Source organism: Acomys russatus, chromosome X, assembly GCF_903995435.1.
Source record: "Acomys russatus chromosome X, mAcoRus1.1, whole genome shotgun sequence".
NCBI classification, from domain to species: domain Eukaryota; kingdom Metazoa; phylum Chordata; class Mammalia; order Rodentia; family Muridae; genus Acomys; species Acomys russatus.
The window spans coordinates 11,203,862-11,225,160 of record NC_067169.1 but is presented as its reverse complement, the minus strand read 5'-3'; the positions used below and the strand labels follow the sequence as shown (position 1 = coordinate 11,225,160).

Genomic DNA, 21,299 nt, shown 5'->3' with positions numbered 1-21,299 from the left:
CATATACTGTTTGAGCCAGCTATACTCTATCAATCACCTTCTATGGCACCTAATTGAACTTCCAGATAAATATTCAACAGTCCCCTCTTATGAAAGACTTATAATGTTACAGATGTCTAAAATATCAACACAAATTAAACTAGGTCTAATCTAAGACCAAATGAATACTACTTTAAATTTAACATTTTAGAATGTAACTTTATAAGTATATATGTTTACGGAGAATATTTGAATATGCCATTCATTTTCCCCTTAACTTTTGTATTCTGGAGATCTCATCAATTGGTAAAATAAACCTACTCCATAAAATTGAGCCATTCATGAAGATCAGTGTACATAAGAGTCACCTGGAGAACTTGTTACATATGCAGAATTCATAATCTCACCACCAGAGATATGGGCTCACAGGTGAGCTTATATTTGCAGGAAACTGCATTATTGATATGCTACCAAGGGAGTCTGGATAAGAGAGTCCCCAGAGCAAATTGTAAGAAAGCTCAGAGTGTGATCAACTATTTCTTTCACGTATGCCAATCATAAAATGCCTTAACAGTTCTGATCATAGTCTCCACCCTCCCGAGTGATCATCTACTCATATTTCTTGCATCAACCATGATGTCACACACAATTTAGCACTATACAGTCTTGTACTCTTGACTGGTTGTCTTAAGATATGTTTATTCCCATTGTCCCAAAACAAGTTATAAATGGCTAGATCTAGAATGCATGGCTTAATGTTTTCTACATACAGACCAATGTTATCTATCTTCATGGCATTGAACTCTCCCCCACTGTTCCTTTCCTGCTATCTTCCCCATGCAGTGGATGGCACCCAAAGCCTGAAGTCCACCAGTAAGTCATATCCCAAGCCCCTTCCCATTTCTACTAGTAAAGAGTTATTTTACTCAAACTACTCTTAGAAAAACTAACAGTCATCTCCACAATGCCAAATCAAATCCTTAGTCCTTTTTTTCTGCATCTAATTTTACTAATCAACAACTTCTTCCATGGCATTTTTGATCACTTGGCTCACAGCATTATGCATTTTCTTAGGCTTATGTCATTCCTCTCTCCCTGTTTGTCCTATGTCATTCTTCTTCAGTAGTTCCTTTTCCTTTCTCCAAACTCTTAATTTTGGAGGGCCCAAGGTTTATGCATGTACTTCTTGATGCTATTCATCCTTGGTGATTCAACACAATCTGAAAGCTTTAGTACAATTTGGTATCATGAGGATTTTCAAATTTACATCACGCCAGCTCATACGTGTCTCCTGAACACCCTAAGCACACCATCTTCATTTGATTGGCATCTCAACTTGTTCTGAAACTGAACCTGTGTTCTTGCTCACAAATCTATTCTACCTTGTAGTCCTTCCTATCTCCGTGGCTGCCACCTCTCCATCCTTTCAATTATTCAGGCCCAAACCTTGAGACATCTGTAGCTCTTCACTTCTTTTACACCTCATACTTAATCCATCAGGAAATCCTATTAGCTCTACATTCAAAATACTTCCAGAATCTGCCTTTAATTTCATCCCTCCCACACTATCATCCATATATGATAACTTTTCTCTTGGACTATTAGAATAATCTCAAAAGCTGTCAAATTGACCACTGTCTTTGTACAGTCCATTCTTAACACTGCACTGTAGATATTCTTCCAATAGGCTAGCCCAATCAAGTCATTTGTCTAGTCAAATATCCTAATGTTTCTTCTCCATCTTTCGAAATATCAAGAGTCCTTATGATAGCCTGCAAAACCTTCTGTGACCCATTTTGGTACTTCTTTTACCTCATGTTTGTGAGGTATATTCTGCCCTTCATCATCTTTTCTGTCCACGTTGGCCTCCTGGATAGTTTCTAATAACTCCATGCATATTCTTTGCTCAAAGGCTTTACACTGAACTTTCCTTCTACTTTAGACTATGTCTGTTTTGCTCAGAAAAGTCTATCAGAGCACCACTAGGAATATTCATCATTTATGTACTCTTAGATCCTTTATATAGAAAATGAATGCTTTCTCTTGTTTTAATGTGGTACCTAACATAGTCTATACTTGATATACTTGAGTGCCTTCACCTTCTTGTATAGCTCGCTCAACTAGAATGAAGATTTATGAGGGAAGGTGGACTTTCATGACTGCTTTGTTCACTGATCTATCACAAGCACCTAAGGAAATGCTTCTCACACAGCAGATTGTTGAGATATATTTGTTGGCCAACCCTTCTACTCCAAGCTCACCTTTAACTATAAACTTTCTTAAAAACCAACAAACAGGAATAAAAGTTCTAGTAGAGTGGTTCTTTACTTCCAAATGCTGTAACCCTTTAATACAGTTCTTCATGCTGTGGTGACCCCCAACCATGAAATTATTTTCATTGCTACTTCATAACTATAGTTTTGCTACTGTGACCCCTTGGGTTGAGAACCACTGCTCTGGATATGTACAGTCTTCATATTGGAAAGTATATAAAGACCCTTTTTAAAGTAATGGTAGAAAAAATTAAAGGAGGGGGATTGGTAGAAACAATAGATGGACAAGATCTGAAAACTGGAATATTAATATTAATATTAAAAACATGACTTTTCAGAAGCTATATGGTCAGAACAGCAGAATTATGGGATGCTAAATTTCCTATTAAGAAGCTATCTGTTCCTTTTCCTTTTAGTTCATTATTAAAAATTGGATTAGTGGCCAAGAGTTCTGATGCCATAAGGGACTACCAGGTGAGACCCATGCCCCCAAATACCCTGTCTGCTGGGTCCGTTTCCATGTTACCCTCACGCCATCACTCCCCTATCCCTGGCAAACTTAGGAGTGGTGAGCTCCACCCTGTCCCCTGTGCACTTCTTTCCCAGGCCCACAGCTTGCCCTGCACCCTTAGAGGTCTGCTGCCATCAGGTACCACCATGTAAGACCTCTCCCTACCCAATGCCCTGCCTGCTGGTCTCCCTAAAGCACTCCCAACAACTGTAGCTTATACATACTCCCTTGAGCCCCATTTTCTGGCTCACAACTCTGCCTCCATTACCAGAGGTGTGCCAATACCAAGGACAACAAGATGGCTAAAGACCAGTGTATGAACAAAATCAACAAGAGACAGGGCAATATGGCATCACTAGAATCCAACTATCTTACTACAGCAAGCCCAGAATGTCCTAACACAGCTGAAGCATAACAAAATGACCTTAAATCCAACCTCATGAAGATGATAGAGGCCTTTAAAGAGGAAATGAATAAATCCCTTAAATAACTACAAGAAAATAAAATCAAACAGATGAAAGAATTGAATAAAGCTGTTCAAGACCTAAAAATAGGAATAGAAGCAATAAAGAAAACACAAACTGAGGGAATCCTGGAGATGAAAAGCCTAGGTAAAAGAACAGAAACTACAGACATAAGTATCACCAACAGAAAACAAGAGATGAAAGAGAATCTCAGGCCTCTGACCTCCAGAAGCACCAAGTATAAAAGTGGTAGACATACACACATGCAGACAAAACAGTCACACAATAGACATTTTTAAAAGAAATCTGGATTAGCAAACATTTTTCTACCACTGTACGTATTCCTCTGCATCTTTTCTTACTGGATGAAATATTTGCCAGCACTGTTCTAACTCTCAGGGAAACAATAAAACCAGCCTCTTCAAGGAGCTCTTAGTTTCAGAGGAATCCCAGCTAATATATATGTGAATAATCCCCAAGTCATGTGTTAAGTACAGACTCTATGGCAAGGAAGGTGAACTCCAGAAGTTAACTTCCCCTGGCTTCAATCCCTAGCTCAACTAAAAATTAGCTCTGAGTTTGGACAAGTTGCAGAGCTTCTTATAGTCTTGTTTTCCTCATTTGAAGAATGGGTACAAGAATATAATCTGTTTTCTTCTAAGGCTGATTTAAAGATTATATGAAATCAGATATTATAAAGTAGTTAATTCACAGCAAACTACTAACTGCCTGTTGTCACTAGTATTATTATTATTAAAAGTATATTCAGCAGAGTTCTGTGGGCACACAGAGAACAAAGTACTTCAGTCCTGTGCAGCCAATTTGTGCCCGTTACCATGGAAGCAAGGTCACTGTGTAGGAGGAGCTTGAAGTATATTCCTGATAAGAAACAAGCAGTGGACAAAAAGAAATAAAAGTATAGACATTTGTGCCTATATCACCATCCTCCAATCACAACAGTATGACTTACATATACAATTCTATCTGTAGTCAGGGTCCTGAGGGAAACTTTACAGAACAGACAGAGAAACTAAGTCAACTACTCACAAAGAACTATTTCTCCCTGAGTTCCAGAAGCAACACCCAGGATAAGATTTCACATTATTTAGTTATAAGAAAACTTCCCTGTCCTTTTACAATAGGGACATTCTTCTCACCCATATCTTCCAGGTGGCTGCCCTTTTAAAAAAATAGCAGTTACTGAAAAAAAGTCCATCAAAATCTATCTTTTGAAATTACATTCAGCAATATAAGTGGCCTACTACTACTAATCTTAAACCAAACCTCCCTAGTCAAAGCAAGATGAATTTTCTAAAATTACAAGTTGAAAAACACTTAAAAAACCATTCATGTCTCTATAGCAGGGGTTGTCAAACCTTAAAGTCTGTGAGACAGATCCAGCTAGCCATCTGTTAGTACTGCCTTTCAGCTAAGTGTGGTTTATACACTCTTGCTCGATTGGAAAGAAAACTATCAAAAGAATAATATACTGAGATATGTAAAAGTTTTATAGTATTCAAAAATTAATGTCCATAAAATGTTTTATTGGAACACATTTATACATGTGTTTACATTCTGTTCGTGTAGCTTTCACACTAGAATGGCATATCTGAGTGGCTGTGATGGAGGCCGTATGGCCCACAAATCCAAAAGCATGCACTCTCTGATCCCTGAAATCTGCTGATTCCTCCTCTGTGTTAGCTCCTCAAGAGAAAGACAGATAGACAAACAGAAATGGAAAAATAACAGGGAAAGGGTGATATGACTTTAGAGTTCTCCAAATAACACATGAAAATAAGCACTCAAGGAAGAAGTTGGAAATAGTGTGCATTCGTTAATCTCATTAGAAAAGCTATAGCAACTTGTCCCTGGGCTCAAAATCAAATGAGCTGAGTAACAGTTCTTACAACAAGAGGGCCACATCATAAATTCCAAACATCTTTGGGAAAGATCAGAGTATAATCATAGTCCCCTTAGGCACCTGTCTAGTTCCATAATTTTTCTGAAGTTCTTCCGATAAGGTGTGGGCTTGAGGGCGACACAGGAACGGAAAGAATCCTCTTCAGACCCAAAGCCAGTGTAAGGTGGGTATTTCCTTTCTATTTTTGGAAGAGGAGGAGGCTTGCATGAAACGGCCGTAAAGTTATCTATAACAAAACAAAAGGCAAACAAAACATCAATATTTTTTTTGCCCTGATTATGGCTGTTTTGAAAGGTCTGTTATTATTTCAAGATGAACATGAAGATTTTGTAGACTATTTTAAAAACTCTTTCAAACAAAACACGGTAAAATCCTATGAGAATCAGCTTCAATCATGTTTATAAAAACCACAGAGCTCACTTAATAGTCATTGGTTCAAAAGAAAGGAAAAGCAGAAATCTTTGTCAAATAAGTAAACATTTAGTTTTTGTCCTTACATCCCTACTTCTGAATATTATTTTTCTCTTCCCTTGATTTTTCCAATGATATGAAAACTCAAACTTGAAACTTTAGCCCATTAAGTCCATATTTTAACCTGTAATTTGGCCCTCTTCTATCTTCAGTCAACACCCACTAATAAACATTATTTTCCAAATAGGACTGAATTTTATTAACTGTTCCCCCTTTAACTTTACCCGTTAGCCAGCTTCTCCTCCTTGGAGCCATATTTAAGCCCTCTTCCTCACTCCTAATTCAACTCTAAGATGCTGTATTTCATTGTCTATTAAAAAACAAACAGAAAAATAAAATCTCCTTCCTGTCACCAGCCACTGCTCCAGGTCACTTACGTTATTGCTCAAGATAAAACTGTAAGCGTAGTTGTAATGAAGCGAAAACGCAAACAGTTAAGGATACCCAATTTTCTCTAATCTCAAAGGAAGTGTGATGGGGTCAATACTGCCAACTGTTTTTTGTTTTGTTTTACTCATTATGTGTAAGGAAGGAGAGGTTGGGACAAACTTATAATATCTGTAGAAGCTCCTAGGTAACCATTTATAGTACTTTGTTATCTAAAAGAAGCAAGCATGCTTTTTAGAACAAATAACATACTGGCCCAATCTATCCAACTCACTGTGTTTTGACCCACCACAAATGGCAAAGATTCTAAAACATTTACCAAAACAAAATCAAAACACAGAGAGCACTTTCTATGTCTTCACCAAGCTTGATAGGTATTTCAGTGGTAAACAGTGAAAGCTATACAATTGTAAATATTTCCCTTTCCATGATCAAACTTCTAATAGAAGGAAGAATCCAGATTTTGGTACACACCACCATTAGAAAAAATTGTCATCTAAAGCAATCTAATTCTTCAATCGAAGTACATCTTTTAATTCATCAAAATGCTAAGAGCATGAAGCCATTTCTAATTCTCATTTGAAAACATTCTCAGCTTTCAACTTTTCTTAGATTTCCTCCTCGCTGCCTTTGTGTGAGATTTCCTGAGGCACAATCCTCAGAAGAATATTGTTCCATCTTAACAGAAACTGCTCACAGCAGACCCGTTGACAAAGAAACTGCCATCAAATATTTCTCACTGGCTCAGTGAAAAGGGATAACCAGTGTGTCCTTACAGAGTCTCGTGAGCCTCTCCTAATGCTTATTTTGTGATTAAAGAGACATCTTGGAAAGAATTTTTGAAAAGCTCAAAATTTCAAATTTTAACTGCAGTAGGTTCTATCCTTGCTCCCCACCACATCAAAAACAGCCCTCTCTGCTACCTTTGTTCCAGTGCAAGAACCAATGGCAGGAAAGCTTTATATAATCAGAAACTCAGGGCTTGAGCAGTTTCTTCCAACAGGGGGCGTGTATGTGTGTGTGTGTGTGTCTCCGTGTGTGTGTGTCTGTGTGTGTGTGTGTGTGTGTGTATAGGTATATATACCTAATATATATGTGTGTGTATGTATATTATAATTATACATATGTATACTAATGTGAATGTACTAGCCAAAAGATTACACTATACATTAATCTGAGTGCACTAGCCAAAAATTGTGATTCTTAATCACAAAGTCATTAAGAATATATTCTCCAGCCTTCATTACAAGTCTTAAAACATAGTGTTGTTTTCTCAACTACCTAATTTTTGCAACAGATTTAACTAACAAAAGAACCAATTTAGGGCTTTCTTCTGCGCTCACAGTGCCATCTAGTGTATAAAAACTGAGAACTGTTCCACTTCATCACCCTTGACTTTTATAATATCATATAGATCCATTTTTTTGAAACCCTGGCTCAAGATTCAACTTTAAATCACATCTCCCTAGGTAGCTCACACAAGTTCCCAAAGCCACAAAATCATATGTGAATGAGGAGTTGGATGTCATTGGGTTTTCGTTACCCTTTCATCCCTGCCTACCTCAGGTATTCAGAAATGTTAACCAAATGAAAAGGCACAGAGCACCTCACCAAATGTATTCTAGAATTGGTATTTGGGTAGACACTCAAATACTCATTACAATGGTTTCTCCAGTTCCATATGACTTGTACATTTATGTGAGCTGAATGCCTATCCATGACTGACTAGATAGATTCTAACAAAATGCAGTCTGAACAGACATGGTATCGAATGGTTCTGCTTGCCATCTCAGGTGGAAGCATATTACTGTGTAAAGTCGACAATTACATCAAAGGTCATCTTGTATGATCTAATAAGCCATAGATGGATCCAGACTTTAGGAAATCTTAAAGCTCACAGAATTTTGAAGAAATGCTTCATGCCAAAGAATGTCAAATTATTAAGACAAATTTAGGCGAGGACTTTGGACTAGGACTCCTATAAAGGGAGAGCCTTGAAAACTAGGCAATCATCCTTAGCTTCAAAGGAAATCTATTTCTGCTGATAGTAGATGTTATCTAGGTTAAACATTAGTGAACTCTTTTTGCAACCATCCTCACTAACTCTATGGGATGGAATGGACTGTGAAGTTCATCAAAGCCATGTGGTAAGACCATGAGCCAATTCTATCACTACTGCTACAAATCCGTCAAGTGATCACTGACTTCTTATGCCATGCCCTCTTCCTCCTAGTCCTGAGAGTTCAGAGGTGGCCAGACTGTACAAAATGAAAGGCATTTTAAAATGTTTGTTAAACCTTAATCTTAATATATATATTCAAAACTACTGAGAATGAATGATTATATTACTGCTATGGTTTGGCATGTCACCAAAATCAATGATCATAAAACATGCCTATAAGCTGGATATGGAGATATATGCCTGTAAATCCCAGTACTGGGAGGCCGAGTAAGGAAGATTGCCATAAGTTTATGGCAGCTTATGTTACCTAATGAGTACCAAGTCAGCCAGGACTACATAGCAAGATAGTGTCAGACAGAGGATAGGAAACAGAAGAGAGAGGGTAAAGGGAGGAGAGACAATAGAGAGCAGAAAGCAGAAAAAAATCTCATTAATAAATAACCTAGCTGGGCGGTGATGGCACATGTCTTTAATCCCAGCACTCGGGAGGCAGAGGCAGGCAGATCACTGTGAGTTCGAGGCCAGCTTGGTCTACAAAGTGAGTCCAGGACAGTCAAGGCTACACAGAGAAACTCTGTCTCAAAAACCATATATAATCCTAGATAAGAACAATTAAAATTCAAATCTTGTCCTTCTTAGTACAAGAAAGACAATCTAGAGTCCCTTGAATCTTTTCAATATTTAGTTATAGCAAAGATCAACAGGCTTCTACCTGCCAATCTTATTTTATGAGGGAGGGAACTACTCCATCCTGGCAGGCAAGCTGCCAGCAGCAAGATAGCCACACTGGTTGATGTAGGAATTACACTGGACAAGAAGACTATGCAAGATATCTATGGAACTGCCATCCCCTTGACATCCTAAAATAAATCAAAGAATCTCATCTTTCTATAGGGCTGCCTCTCATACAGAGGTTCAAATGTCTTTCAGAATTCTATCAAGCTCTACACAAATTTAAAGATACCCATGCACCTTCTTTGGATTGAGGACAACTCCTTTCCTTGTCTCCCATTTTTTTGCTTCTAAAGTAAGTTGGAATGTTACTATGTAACAAAAAGGTCTAAAGTACTATAGCTTAATAATGCATTATAGATTCTCCTGTGGGCTGGGGAGATGGCTCCCTTGGCAAAGTTGTTGCACAAGCATGAATAGCTAAGTTTTATAACAAGCATCCAAGTAAAAAACAGGCATGACTGCCTACGCCTATAATATCAGCAATGGGGGTATGGGGCTAACTGGCTAGCCAGTCTAGCAGAACTGATGAACTCCAGGTTCAGTGAGAGTCTGTATCTCAAAAATAAGGTAGGGAGCCATTAACAAAGACACCCAACATCGATCTCTTGCCAACACACACACACACACACACACACACACACACACACACACATCCTCTTCCTGCCCACAATTACTGGTGGCATTTTGTCCTGGTTTGGACTTCAGAAATACCAAAACATAATGCATAAAATTCTATCTTATCAATTTTTAAGACCACATGAATTATGAGCAAAGTTATCACCCTTACCATCACATTAATACTGAATGCAATATTCATTAAAATTGCTTTTTAATGTCTATGTCAACTGTTACAGTACATGGTAAAGTTTTTCATCCTTATAAATAGTTTTACCAACACATCATGGCCACTAATGAAGAAAAGTAAAGATCATTTCTTTAATTTTTTTTAAATGCCAGAAAAAACTATATTTAAGTAACATGAAGTATATTCATTTTACTTCACAAAAATCAGAAAAAAATAAAGGTAAAGATATGTCAATCCACTTCTCCAGATTCTGCCATGGATATAATCTACAGTCATTTACAAATTAAGTGTGGTATTAAAACTTAAAAATGGTGTGTAATAGTATTTGTTAAACAGAACATTTGAACAGTTGTGAGAAGTATTAAAAACTTTATATTTGCATAATTTTCTGCTTAAAATTATGCTGTTGTATTAACTTAAAAGGCACAAAGTACATTTTTACATAATATAATAAAATGGATAGAAGGAACAAAGGAAATGAACAGAAAGAAATTCAACAGTAGGACAGATTAAACTGGAATGAATAGACTGCAGCACACTCTACACAGATACTCTGAATAGCTAGGTTTGGGGTACACCAGGGAAGTCACAATACCTCAGAAAAAGCCCTGCAGATGCTACGAGGATACGAATGAGTAGCCAAGTCCCTTCACTACAGCTTTCTGTTTTCCCTGAAGCAAATACTGTATTCTCAAAATCAAACTCACAAACATCAGCCAAATGCTGAACTCTGTTTAGGAGATCATGTACTGTTGTGTAATTGTGTTGGTAATCTGTCAATTCCCTACCACGTCCTTCTATGAATATAATCTTCAGGTGTTTTACGATTTTCATTGAGCCATAATCAAATGTTCAGTTTCCTTTCACTGAAGGTGTACTGATTCTAAACAGATATCTACATCCATTAAGGGCAAATTCTCCTCTTCCCTAGAGCAGCTGCCACCTGTGCATGCCTGAATGATTTCTGTCTACAGTCCTTGAAGTAAATATGTTCAACTATATCCACTAACGAGAACCAATTTTAGACATTAAAGTGAGAGGGCAGACACCAAGTCAACTCTTGTCAGATCTAGACATGTTTATGAATCTAGAATGCAGATATGGTAGAATAAATTCTCTTAGAGAACCGGAAAGGAAAATACAAGTCCTTTTCATTCCAATCCCTTTGTGTGCTTTATGCACCTTCCCTTAGAATATAGATTACCAGATCTATAATAGTCCACAGTGCAAACACCACACAAGGTTTGGCAGGTCTCCTCTCCTGCTAGAGACAAAGCATCTTGATTTTTTTAATTAAAAATCTTTTTCATACAATATATTTTGATCACATTCCTCTCATTCTCAAGACAAAGAATCTTGGATTTTTAAAATTAAGTGTTTTTTTCCATTCAATATATGTTGTTCATGTTTTCCTCTCCTCTAAGTCCTGCCAGATCCTCCTCATCTCCCCACCCATCCAATTTTATATTCTACCCCTCGCTCCCAAAAACAAAAACACCTACAAAACACAAAATGAAAATCAAAACAAACAAACAATGATCAATAAGACAAAAACATATCAAAATGAAACAAAATATCCAAGCATTTTATTTTTAAGAAGCTATCCTTGTTCACCTTCATCTTACCACCCAGAGAGCATGTTTAAGTGAAGACGCCACACAGTTCCCAGAAGTCCATAGCAATCCTCTGGTCAACATGTGTAGTACATATGCTCAAATTTAGCCCTCCATGGATTTTTAAAAGCACTGTATCAGTACTGACCACATAAAAACTCTTCTCCTCTCCTTTTCCCTAAACAATGACAACTATTTACACAGCATTTGTTTTGACATAGGTATTACATATAAAATTGATTTAAAGTAAGTAGCAAGGCACTCTAACCTGCTTGTTACCCAAGCTACTTGGGAGGCTAACGTGGAAGGATCACAAGTTCAAGACCAGACTGAGCAATACGATGTGACCGTGTCTCAAATTAAATGAATAAGTGAATACATAAAAGAGTATACAGGAGGATGTATATAGGTTCTTTGCAAATATCACACCATTTCATTTAAAAGTCTTAGGCATCCCTCAGAGGTAGGTATAGGGGAAGGGCTAGAACCACTTCCATGCAGATACTGAAGGAGGAGTACGTAAAGGACTAGGCACCATCACACCAATTCCAAAGCCCACCCTAGTAGGTCAGCAATTGCTATCCAGTCCAACAGTAGCAGGTATGAGGATCATGGGTAGAGACAAAACTTGAGAAGTGGGTAGAACTGGCTGGAAGAACTTCCGGAGACTGAGAGTGAGCATTTGACAGATAAAGTTTTGGATATTAGATTTTATAGTACATCTTCTGCCTGCTTTTAGATTCTCATAATGTGCAATGTGCAGCAGGTCCCAGATTCCTTTTTCTCATCTGTAAACCTCTTTTATAACTCTGCATCACCTTCAGCTTACTGCACTGACCTAAAGATAGTTAGTACTTAATAAGTCAATAGTTTTCACTAAGCTGAATTTACTTACCTACAGTAGAATTGATACCTATGAAAAGAGAAACAGGAAACATAGCTGGACCTCACCAGGAAATGCAAAGCTAACTGGCACAAGAGGTTTTATTAGAGAAATCAAGTGTCATCTATGTGTGCGAAGCAAGAATTACATGGAAAGAGACTTAGTATTTTTAGTTCAAGTGTACGACCAGAATACTGTGTACTGCAGTGAGAAAGAGACTTACAAGGGGCAATGGAAGCCCCTGGCATAAGGCAGACAAGTTTTATTCTTGATCCTTTCTCTCTACTACAAAACCATGGACAACTGAACTTAAAGAACCTCAGTTTCTTTACCTCTGACATGGAGACAATGAGCCTGCTCATAGAAGCTTGTTTTTAAGAATATGAGAACAAAAGTAAAATTCTAACTAGGGCATAAAGCCATCAACATATTAAAAATATTTTCTAACTGGTGTGAGTATCACTTACCAATTCCATACTTTGTCCTATAATAGGTCTTGGTAAACTCATCACAGTCACAGAGAAGGACTTTTCTTCCCCACACATTGATGGTGGCACCTATAGCCAGGTCCCGGTCCGTGTAAAACTTTTGCTCTACTTTTCCTAGCTGATAAAACAGAGGAAGAGAGCATTGGCCCTATGGATCTGCCCAAGAACTACATGTTGTTTCCCAATAAATTTTTTTAAACCTTAATTACCTCATTTATAACTAAATGTTAAAATCAAACCTAAGAATTCATTTTTTAATCTTTTTCTGTATGTGTATATGATATGTGTCACATATGTATGTGTGCGCTCATGTAGGCAATTCTTGTTGAATGTAGATGCACACATTACAGGGATCGTGTACGGAAGTCAGAGGACAGGGTTGGATGTTGATGTTCACCTTCCACCTCACTTGGGACAGTCTCTTTGCTGTTAGGCACTGTGTATGCGAGACCAGTTAGGTTTTGAATGGCTGAGGATTCCCCTGCCTCTGCTTCGGTATCACCCATAGGAGCACTGGGAATACAGATGAGCGTTACTATACGTGAATTTACATATGGGGGTATACTTAGAACTTTACATTTGTACAGCAAGCAATTTTCCTATTCGGCTATCTTGTTTTGACACTGTAGTACTTGCCCAAGCAATGCAATGCATATATTTCTATATACTTTTAAGTCTGTTTATTATTGACAAAGGGCAATAGAATGCATACATTTATGTATTTCTTGATTTCATTCACTAGCTCACAAGGCAAGAATATATAATTCATCTTAACATTCTGGTTTCTCAGGTCACAATAGAATCAGTAATAAAACACCCGGAGCCTCACCTGGTACTTATCCAGCAGGTAGCCATCTGCTTGCCATTCTGACACTCCTCCATACACATTGAGAACTGCTCGATCTGTTATCTGGCCTGGTTGATAGTTTCCAGGTGGACCAAACTGTAAGATAAAACCAAAGCATGGTAGATGTCTTCAGACACAGAGACAATGCAGTCTTAGGATACAGGCCAGAAATATGCATTGCATGGCTCTTTTCTGACACCTGCAAGAAGCCACATAGTCTATCCACCTCTTGTTCTGTTGCCATATGTCCTTCACAGCCCTGATAAATACACATTTTCCCTCAAACACTTCCATCCCATGGGTTTTCATCTTTTTTGCTCTTTTGTTTTTGGGTTTGAGACAAGGTCTCATATAGAAGAGGATGGCCTGGAACGCATGTAGCTTAGGATCTTCTTTCTGATCTTCCTCCTCCCACCTTTCACCTGCTACGATTATAGGCATGTGTCACCACACACAGCCTGCAGGCCTACAAGTAGCCATCTGCTTAGTTCCCCATTGAACCACCAGACATATGGAGAACCATTCAAGACATTATCTGCTTCCCTTTCCAGACCTCACCAGCACATATACCATGGGCTCAGGCCACTTTCTGTATTTCTCCAGTTGTTGTGCAGGCAGTCATATCTTTTCAATTTCCTAAACTGCAAACATCCCCAAGGAAGAATGACTGGCTCCTTGCCACCTGTCTTTGTTCTGTCTAGCAAGCTGTCTAGTCCTGCGCTCAGGAAATGGAGTACAGCTGGCAGCCTGGCTTGCTCTCAGAACTTCAGCTTCTGCAACTCTCACCTCAGCAACATACTCCTTGCTTTGAGTGTCTAGGGTATACCCATCCCTTCTCGATGTCACCCCAAAGAGAATCTACCCTCCACAAAGTAGGACAGAAACCATTTTCTTTTTCATTATAGCCCAAGAGGTGGCACACAGAACTCAATAAATATCTGTTGAATAAATGAATAAAATGAAGCTACTGATGGTAAGACATGCCGCAAATGTCAGGTGCATCATTATTTCATATTTAACCTATTTTTCAAAGACATTCTAAAAACAGATTTCCCTGGTACCTCCTGGCAGCCTGCTGTGCATATTCTAGAGCTCCCTCAGGGACAAATTCTACCTCCACCCAGCCTTGAAGCAACACAGCAGGACTTCTGGCAGGAGGCACAGAAATCTGGGAGAGCCTCCTGCAAGGCTTGGATGGCCAGAGGTTGTTTGCATAAGAAATGAGGGCTCCTGGTAACCTTTTCAGAAACAGTAAGAATGAAGTTTAAATATTTTATCCAAATTAGAAATAAAATGCAGAAGAGACCTATGACCTGGTAGGTATTAATAAATGGGTCCTCAGATAGTGACTCTTACTATATCATCTCATTTAACCCTTCTAGTTATGGGAGCTCTGTTAACTGCATTTGGAAATACTTGCTCAAGGAATGTAAGTGGCTCGTCCATGGTCACATGGCTATAAAAAAAAAAAAAAAAAAAAGTCACAATTCTGATCCAGGTCTATCTCTGTATCATTCCTGCTATGCCAGTTACATTTGCTCTCAAATTCGGACAAGTATTTGTGGAAACAAGTCTGACAAATCTTTCTCATAGTAAAGACAACATTAATGTCATTTCTGTCGCTGGTTATTGGCTATTGAGCTACTAGTCACTATATTTAGAGTTGTAATTTGCTCCTTTCTCTATACTTCTGTGTATGTTTGTATACACCTGTGTGTATACATGTGTGTGCAGGTATGTGTATTCAGACCTGGATCAATGCCACAGAGTACGCTGCAGGAGCCAAATGGTGGTGTCCCACTCAAAGCTAGTCAACTAACTTCAAGAGAGTCCCATATTTCATAATGCTGATTGTGGTTAGTCCACCAACAACAATGGGTTCTTGACCTTACATATCTTTCTTTCCTTTCTTTGTCATATGTGTGCTGGTTAGTTTGGGGGGATTTTGAGGTGGGGGTGGTTTTGTTTATTTGTGCTGTCAACTTGGCACAAGTTAGGGTCATCTGGGAAGAGGAAATCTCAATTGAGAAAATGCCTCCATCAAAATGGTCCATGGGCAAATCTGTGGGGCTTTTCTTGATTGATGATTAATGCAGAAGGGCACAGCTCACTGTGGACAGCATAACTCCTGGGTAAATGTTCCTGGGTGCTATTAAGAAAGTAAGTTGATCAAGCCATGAAGAGCAAATGAGCAAACAGCAGTCCTAATGACCTGTGCATCATCAGCTCCTGCCCTCAGATATCTGCCCTTTATGAGTTCCTGCCCTGATTTCCCTCAGTGATGGACAGTGATTAAACTGTAAGCTGAAATAAAGCCCCCTCCCCTACAGGTTGCTTTTGGCTATGGTGTTTTAGCACAGCAATAGAAACCTTAACTAAACCAAGTAGCATATGGTAACTGTCATCACAGCACCATCATACAACATTCCAAACAATGACTCAAGTCTCTTGGCCCACAAACATACACAGAGCTGCTTACCTTCGGAAGCTTACCCCTCTGGAGGAATGATGACATAGCATCCCGGCCTGAATTAAGTGGAAGTAATTCTCTGATTTCAATAGTATCATCACACAAGAAGTAATGCAGGACCAATTCTCTGCGGTCCCCAAACAGTGAAGATGAGTCATCCCACAGGCAGAAGAAACGCAAAACCTTCCCATCAAACTGGAGGAACCGTTTCAGGGTGTCCAAAGACTGATAGGGACGAAAGGGATCCACAAACTCTAATGTCTGCAAATGGAGAAAGTGTCAGAAACACTTCAGGCTTCATGTAGCCATTTCTTGGAGGCAAATAATCAATTAATATAAAGGGTTTTTTTTTCTGTAGACTATTGTGTCATACTTTTAAAAAATATTTCAAGTAAATACTATGACAAACAGATATATGGATCCAGACATACAGGAATACTAATATACAAGTTCACAGTCAGTCTTAACCTTAAAAATACAGGCAAACATGAGGAAGGATTTAATATTTTGTTAAATATTATTTGAATATATTAAATTATATTTCTGGGGTATGTTTGAAGTTGATTTTTTTCAAAGCCATAAAACTTTATTAAGAATGAACAAACTTGCCAGGAGAGGTGGCACACACACCTATAATCCTAGCACTCAGGATGCAGAGACAAGTGTGTCTCTGTGAGTTCAAGGCCAACCTGGTCTACAAAGCGAGTGTAGGACAGCCAAGGCTACACAGAGAAACCCTGTATCAAAAAACAAAAAGCAAAAACCAAACAGAAAAAGAATGGACAAATCTAATCTATGGTGACAGAAATCGGAACAGTATAATTGCTTCTGTGTACGGGACATAACAAGAAAGTGTATTTTAGGTTATGGGAAATGGTTTGCATCTTTTCTTTTCCTTTCCTTTCTCTTTCCTTCCTTTCTGCCTTCCTTCCTTTCTTTCTCTTCTTTCTCTCTTTGTTTCTTTCTTTGCCATGCTGATGGTTGAAAGCAGTGTCTTACACATGCTGTCAAAATGTTCTATGAGTGAGCTACATCCCCAGCCCTAAATATTTTACATCTTTTCACATTGGTTACTTTGGTTGTACACATTTCCCAAATCACTGACCTGCATTGGTTTAAGCTCTGTATGACCAATCACAAGATGATTATAATTTAATTTGAAATTTGTCTTTTCCCTAGAAATCTTTCATGTGTGTGGACTTGTGTGTGTGTGTGTGTGTACATGTATCTATATATATATATATTTTGCAAAGATAAGAGGAAGAGATATATTTATGATTTAATTTTGCGAAATGGAAAGCCCAGTAGAAACAGAAACAAAGCAAATGAAGAACTCCCCATCCACACAGAAACTCTTCGGCTAGGCTCTGCTCTAGGAACACTGGGTTCCATGATCTTCTTGGTACATCTTTCCTGCAAGTTGTAACCTCTCAGTCCTGTCTTGGAGTAGAGCTGCCTCAATTCTATCTGATATAAGCAAATGATATCCTTATGTAAGGAAAGAGTCACTTGGGAGAATTTATCCGAAATTGCATTATATAATCGTTCTATAAATTCCTGAAATTTTCTGTCTATCCAGGGCAGTCTAGGCACATTCTTATCTCAAGAGGAAAACACAAAAGCTTTCTAGAGGCTTTTCAAGCTTTATCATTGATATTTAAGTGAAATTATGGGTCTTCTGATTTCATTAACTAAAATGCTTTTAATGTATAATGTTAAGAAAGGCATTATTGATCATACACCATTAAGAACCTGTTCAGTTTAAACAAAACAGTTTAACTTTACATATCAAGGCAGTAAACACTTAACTAAATCCATAAAATCCAATATAAAAACCTCATATTAAACTCTTGATTTTCCAAAGATTCCTATATTTATTGATGAGTTTTCTTTGCCCTAATGGAATGCTAAAACAGTTCTCACTGCCTGAAAAGGAGTTATTTAAAACATTTGCTTTTCCTTGGTATTTATTTTTAATTCCTACCACAAGCTTTTTCTCCTTTAAAAATCTGTAATATCTGCTAGTATTCTATGAAATTCATATAAATTTATCATCATTCACAATCACTTTCATATAGCTGTTAGTGAATGCATATAGCCATATGCAAGGAGCAATAACTTATATGGATCTTTTCTCTTCAGTTTCTCTCTGGGGCTTCTAAAGATTTTGTACTTATGATCCAGGGCATATTAAAGACATAAAAATGAGTCCCAACCTGAAAGTCTCCCTTTATAGCAATACAAAGTCATTTTACCTTAGCTATTCCAGTACTAATAATACATATACCTCACCAGAGGACTGTATGCCTATAACACACAGAATAATTTTGCTGCGGCTAAAAGGCAGGTACAGGATGATCCCACACATAGCTTTTAATGAGAGATAAAAACAGAATCAAAGGAAATTTCATCTTAGATTCTGCTATCATTCTGAAAGGAATGAATTATAAGGTTTGAAAACAATAAAAATCAGATGAAACTAACTTATGAAGACAGCAATGAGAATACTACTTATCCTTGAGTGGAGAGAAGGGTTGATTAGAAAAATCCATAAGGGGATATTCTGGGAGGAAGGGGAATGAAACTTAGATGCAGGGTAAGATTCATTCCAAAGAACATGTAATGCCTGTATACTTGGCTATGTGTAGTCATATGTCAACAACAGCAACAAATAGTGAGGGGTGGTAGCACACATCTCTACCCCAACATTTAAGAATCAGGAGGACACTTAGTTCAAGGCCAGCCTGAGTTACACAATGAATTCAATACTAGCCTCTACTATTTTAGTGAGAGCCTGTCTCAAGAATCTGTAAATGAATAAATTAAAAAAAAACATAAAAGGGGGAAACAATTGGCAATAATGAAAATCAAGGTAAAAACCCAGAGATTTCTATCCTAGTCCCAATAAAGAGCCTGGCTAGGTATGTGACCTAATCAATGATACATCTTATTTTGGGTAGTCAAGCCTTCTGGAAAAGAGAAAACTAGGATCAGTGATCAGTTTCAAGAACCGCAGAAGACTGACACTGAGTCTTTGGTCCTTATAATGGGATCAGATTTTAAATGCAATCATGTCTATTAACTGGAGAAAATGAAAATCATGACTACTTCACTCTTCTAGAATATTCCAGCGTCCAATCTCACAAAATTCCAAAAAGGAAGAAAAGGACATGTTCAAGGTTTGGTTTATTTTATTTAATCAGTTGTACAGTTGTAGAGTTTTCCCAGCCAGAGATAGGCAATAAAAACCAAAAACATACAAACAGAAGAAATGTGGGCTCAACTCACATACGACCAGTGATCATAATACTAATTATGAGCTCCTAGACATTACCTCACCTAAGCAGTTCACTAAATACAGATGGAAGGGAGGCTCCCAAAAATGGGCTGAATGGTAAGGGTGAAGGGAGCGAGGCAGCGAGGAGGGGAACGAGGGGATCATTCCTGTTCTGTGGCCACCATTCTGTCTTCCCATCTATCCAAAGAAGAAGACAGCTCTTACAAGCATGGCTTCAAAAGCTCTTCTGTCTACAGCAAGAGTGTCAGCACTCTTCACCAATTTTCTGAAGGCAGGAAGTCACAGATATATCAGCTCTTACCTCTCTCCGCATCTTCATGTAGGGATCTACTGGACGCTGTTTGGGAGGATGCACTATGATTCCAATTTTCCTCAAAAAGTTTTTGGTGAATGGATCACAATCATAAATCTTGAACGTACGTCCATAGAAGACAACATCTGCGTTGATATTGAAGTGATATATAGTATAAAACTGATCGTCATTGGGAGGTGGGAGAGAAATCCGATGGCGCCTGATATAAGTCCCTGGGGGAATAAATAAAATAGAGTTGTGTAAACATGCAGTTAGCAAGAAGTTACAGTGTAACTCAGCAGCAACCCTCTCTGCATGCTTCCCTGAGGCAGGGTAGTAGGCAAGGAGGCAACATTATACGTTCAAACTCGAGTTAAAGCAAACCATGATTCTTAGGTCCAGAGTTCTCTGATCAGCCTGATATGATATTTGAATCTCCTTACTGTTGTTAGGGAAGTATTTTTATAAACCATAGAGGAAAGGAATGGATATAAAAGAGGAGTCGTGTTAGCACAGTGGAGCAAAAATGCTTGCTTTCAGTTATGAAATAGAACACAATGCATTCAACTAAACAAGGCATTAAGGCCCAAAAGTAAAGTGCTTATAAAAAGGCATATGCTTGGCTCAAAAAGCCAACAAACAAATAAATAAGCTAAGAAGCTTTAGTTTATATGTGCCAGTACTATGATTTACAGCTTCAATAAGCATGAGCGACTTTAGGCTGCTTGGAAATGTCATAGTTTTTCATCTAGAAACGAATTCTTCCTTCTTCCTCCATTACCTCTGCCTATCTCCACCCAACCACCCCCATCAAATGAGGGTTCTAGAGACTTAATAGTTTCAGCCATACTCTCATCATATCTTCCATATTCAACCCTATGGTGTTCATTCTCTTGGTAGAGACAAAGGGATAGTTCACTATTCAATAGAGGTGAACAGTAGCAAAAAGGATCATCCCTTTTTGAGCCAGTTGCCTGCGCCCCAATTCCCAAGAGGCAAAACGAAACACAAGTGGCACAAGAGAGGAACCCTGACTTTAGGGGACCTAAGCCTTCTGTGAGCACTTAGCAGTCTCACTAGACTAAACAATAAACATGTCTTTGTGCTGCAGGGAAGGAGTGCCTCTATCTTCCAAGGCTATAAGCCCACCTGCACTAGAAAGCAAAGTCATTTTCCTCTTTCCAGAGCTGTCTGTGTATATACAGAGCCTTAAAGAGTGAGCTCCGAGCTAAGAGCAGTCAGTATATCAAGATATACTGAAATAGAAACTATTCAAGCAGAGTTGCCTCTCGGCACATATAACTGACTTAAGCCTGAGAACTGACCCTCAGAGCAAAGGGAAAAAGAACCAAAGTACCCCAAGTTGCTAATAATCCAGTAACACATGGCTTGTATGACCTCACTATAGAAACATTTAAATATAAAGATGCCAACTTACCTTCTTTGTATTGTATATTGTATTAAGAATACTACCTTTTTCTCAAAGTCTGGAAATACTTGAAACTTATTCATTCTTGTTTATTATAAGAACAGTTAATGAATAATCTTTATGTGCCAGGAACTGTGTTGGGCACTGTTCCATTACTCTACTTATCTTTTCAGTTTGTTGAGGAGAAGTTAAGGAAAATCATTTTCATCTTCTTTTCTTCACAGCAATTTTAATTACTTGGTACATTAAAT

At 38.2% G+C, this 21,299-nt stretch overlaps 1 protein-coding gene across 1 annotated transcript in view; it reads right to left on the bottom strand.

Moving 5' to 3' along the window:
* The window catches only part of Efhc2 (EF-hand domain containing 2), a 161,970-nt gene that overhangs the window by 71,058 nt on the left and 69,613 nt on the right, over nt 1-21,299 (bottom strand). The window contains exons 4-8 of the mRNA XM_051140984.1: nt 19,629-19,852; nt 16,039-16,290; nt 13,542-13,655; nt 12,692-12,830; nt 5,209-5,374 (exon numbers count right to left, since the gene is read on the bottom strand). Coding sequence (XP_050996941.1) covers nt 5,209-5,374; nt 12,692-12,830; nt 13,542-13,655; nt 16,039-16,290; nt 19,629-19,852 — 895 coding nt within the window. The remainder of the gene's footprint in view (nt 1-5,208; nt 5,375-12,691; nt 12,831-13,541; nt 13,656-16,038; nt 16,291-19,628; nt 19,853-21,299) is intronic.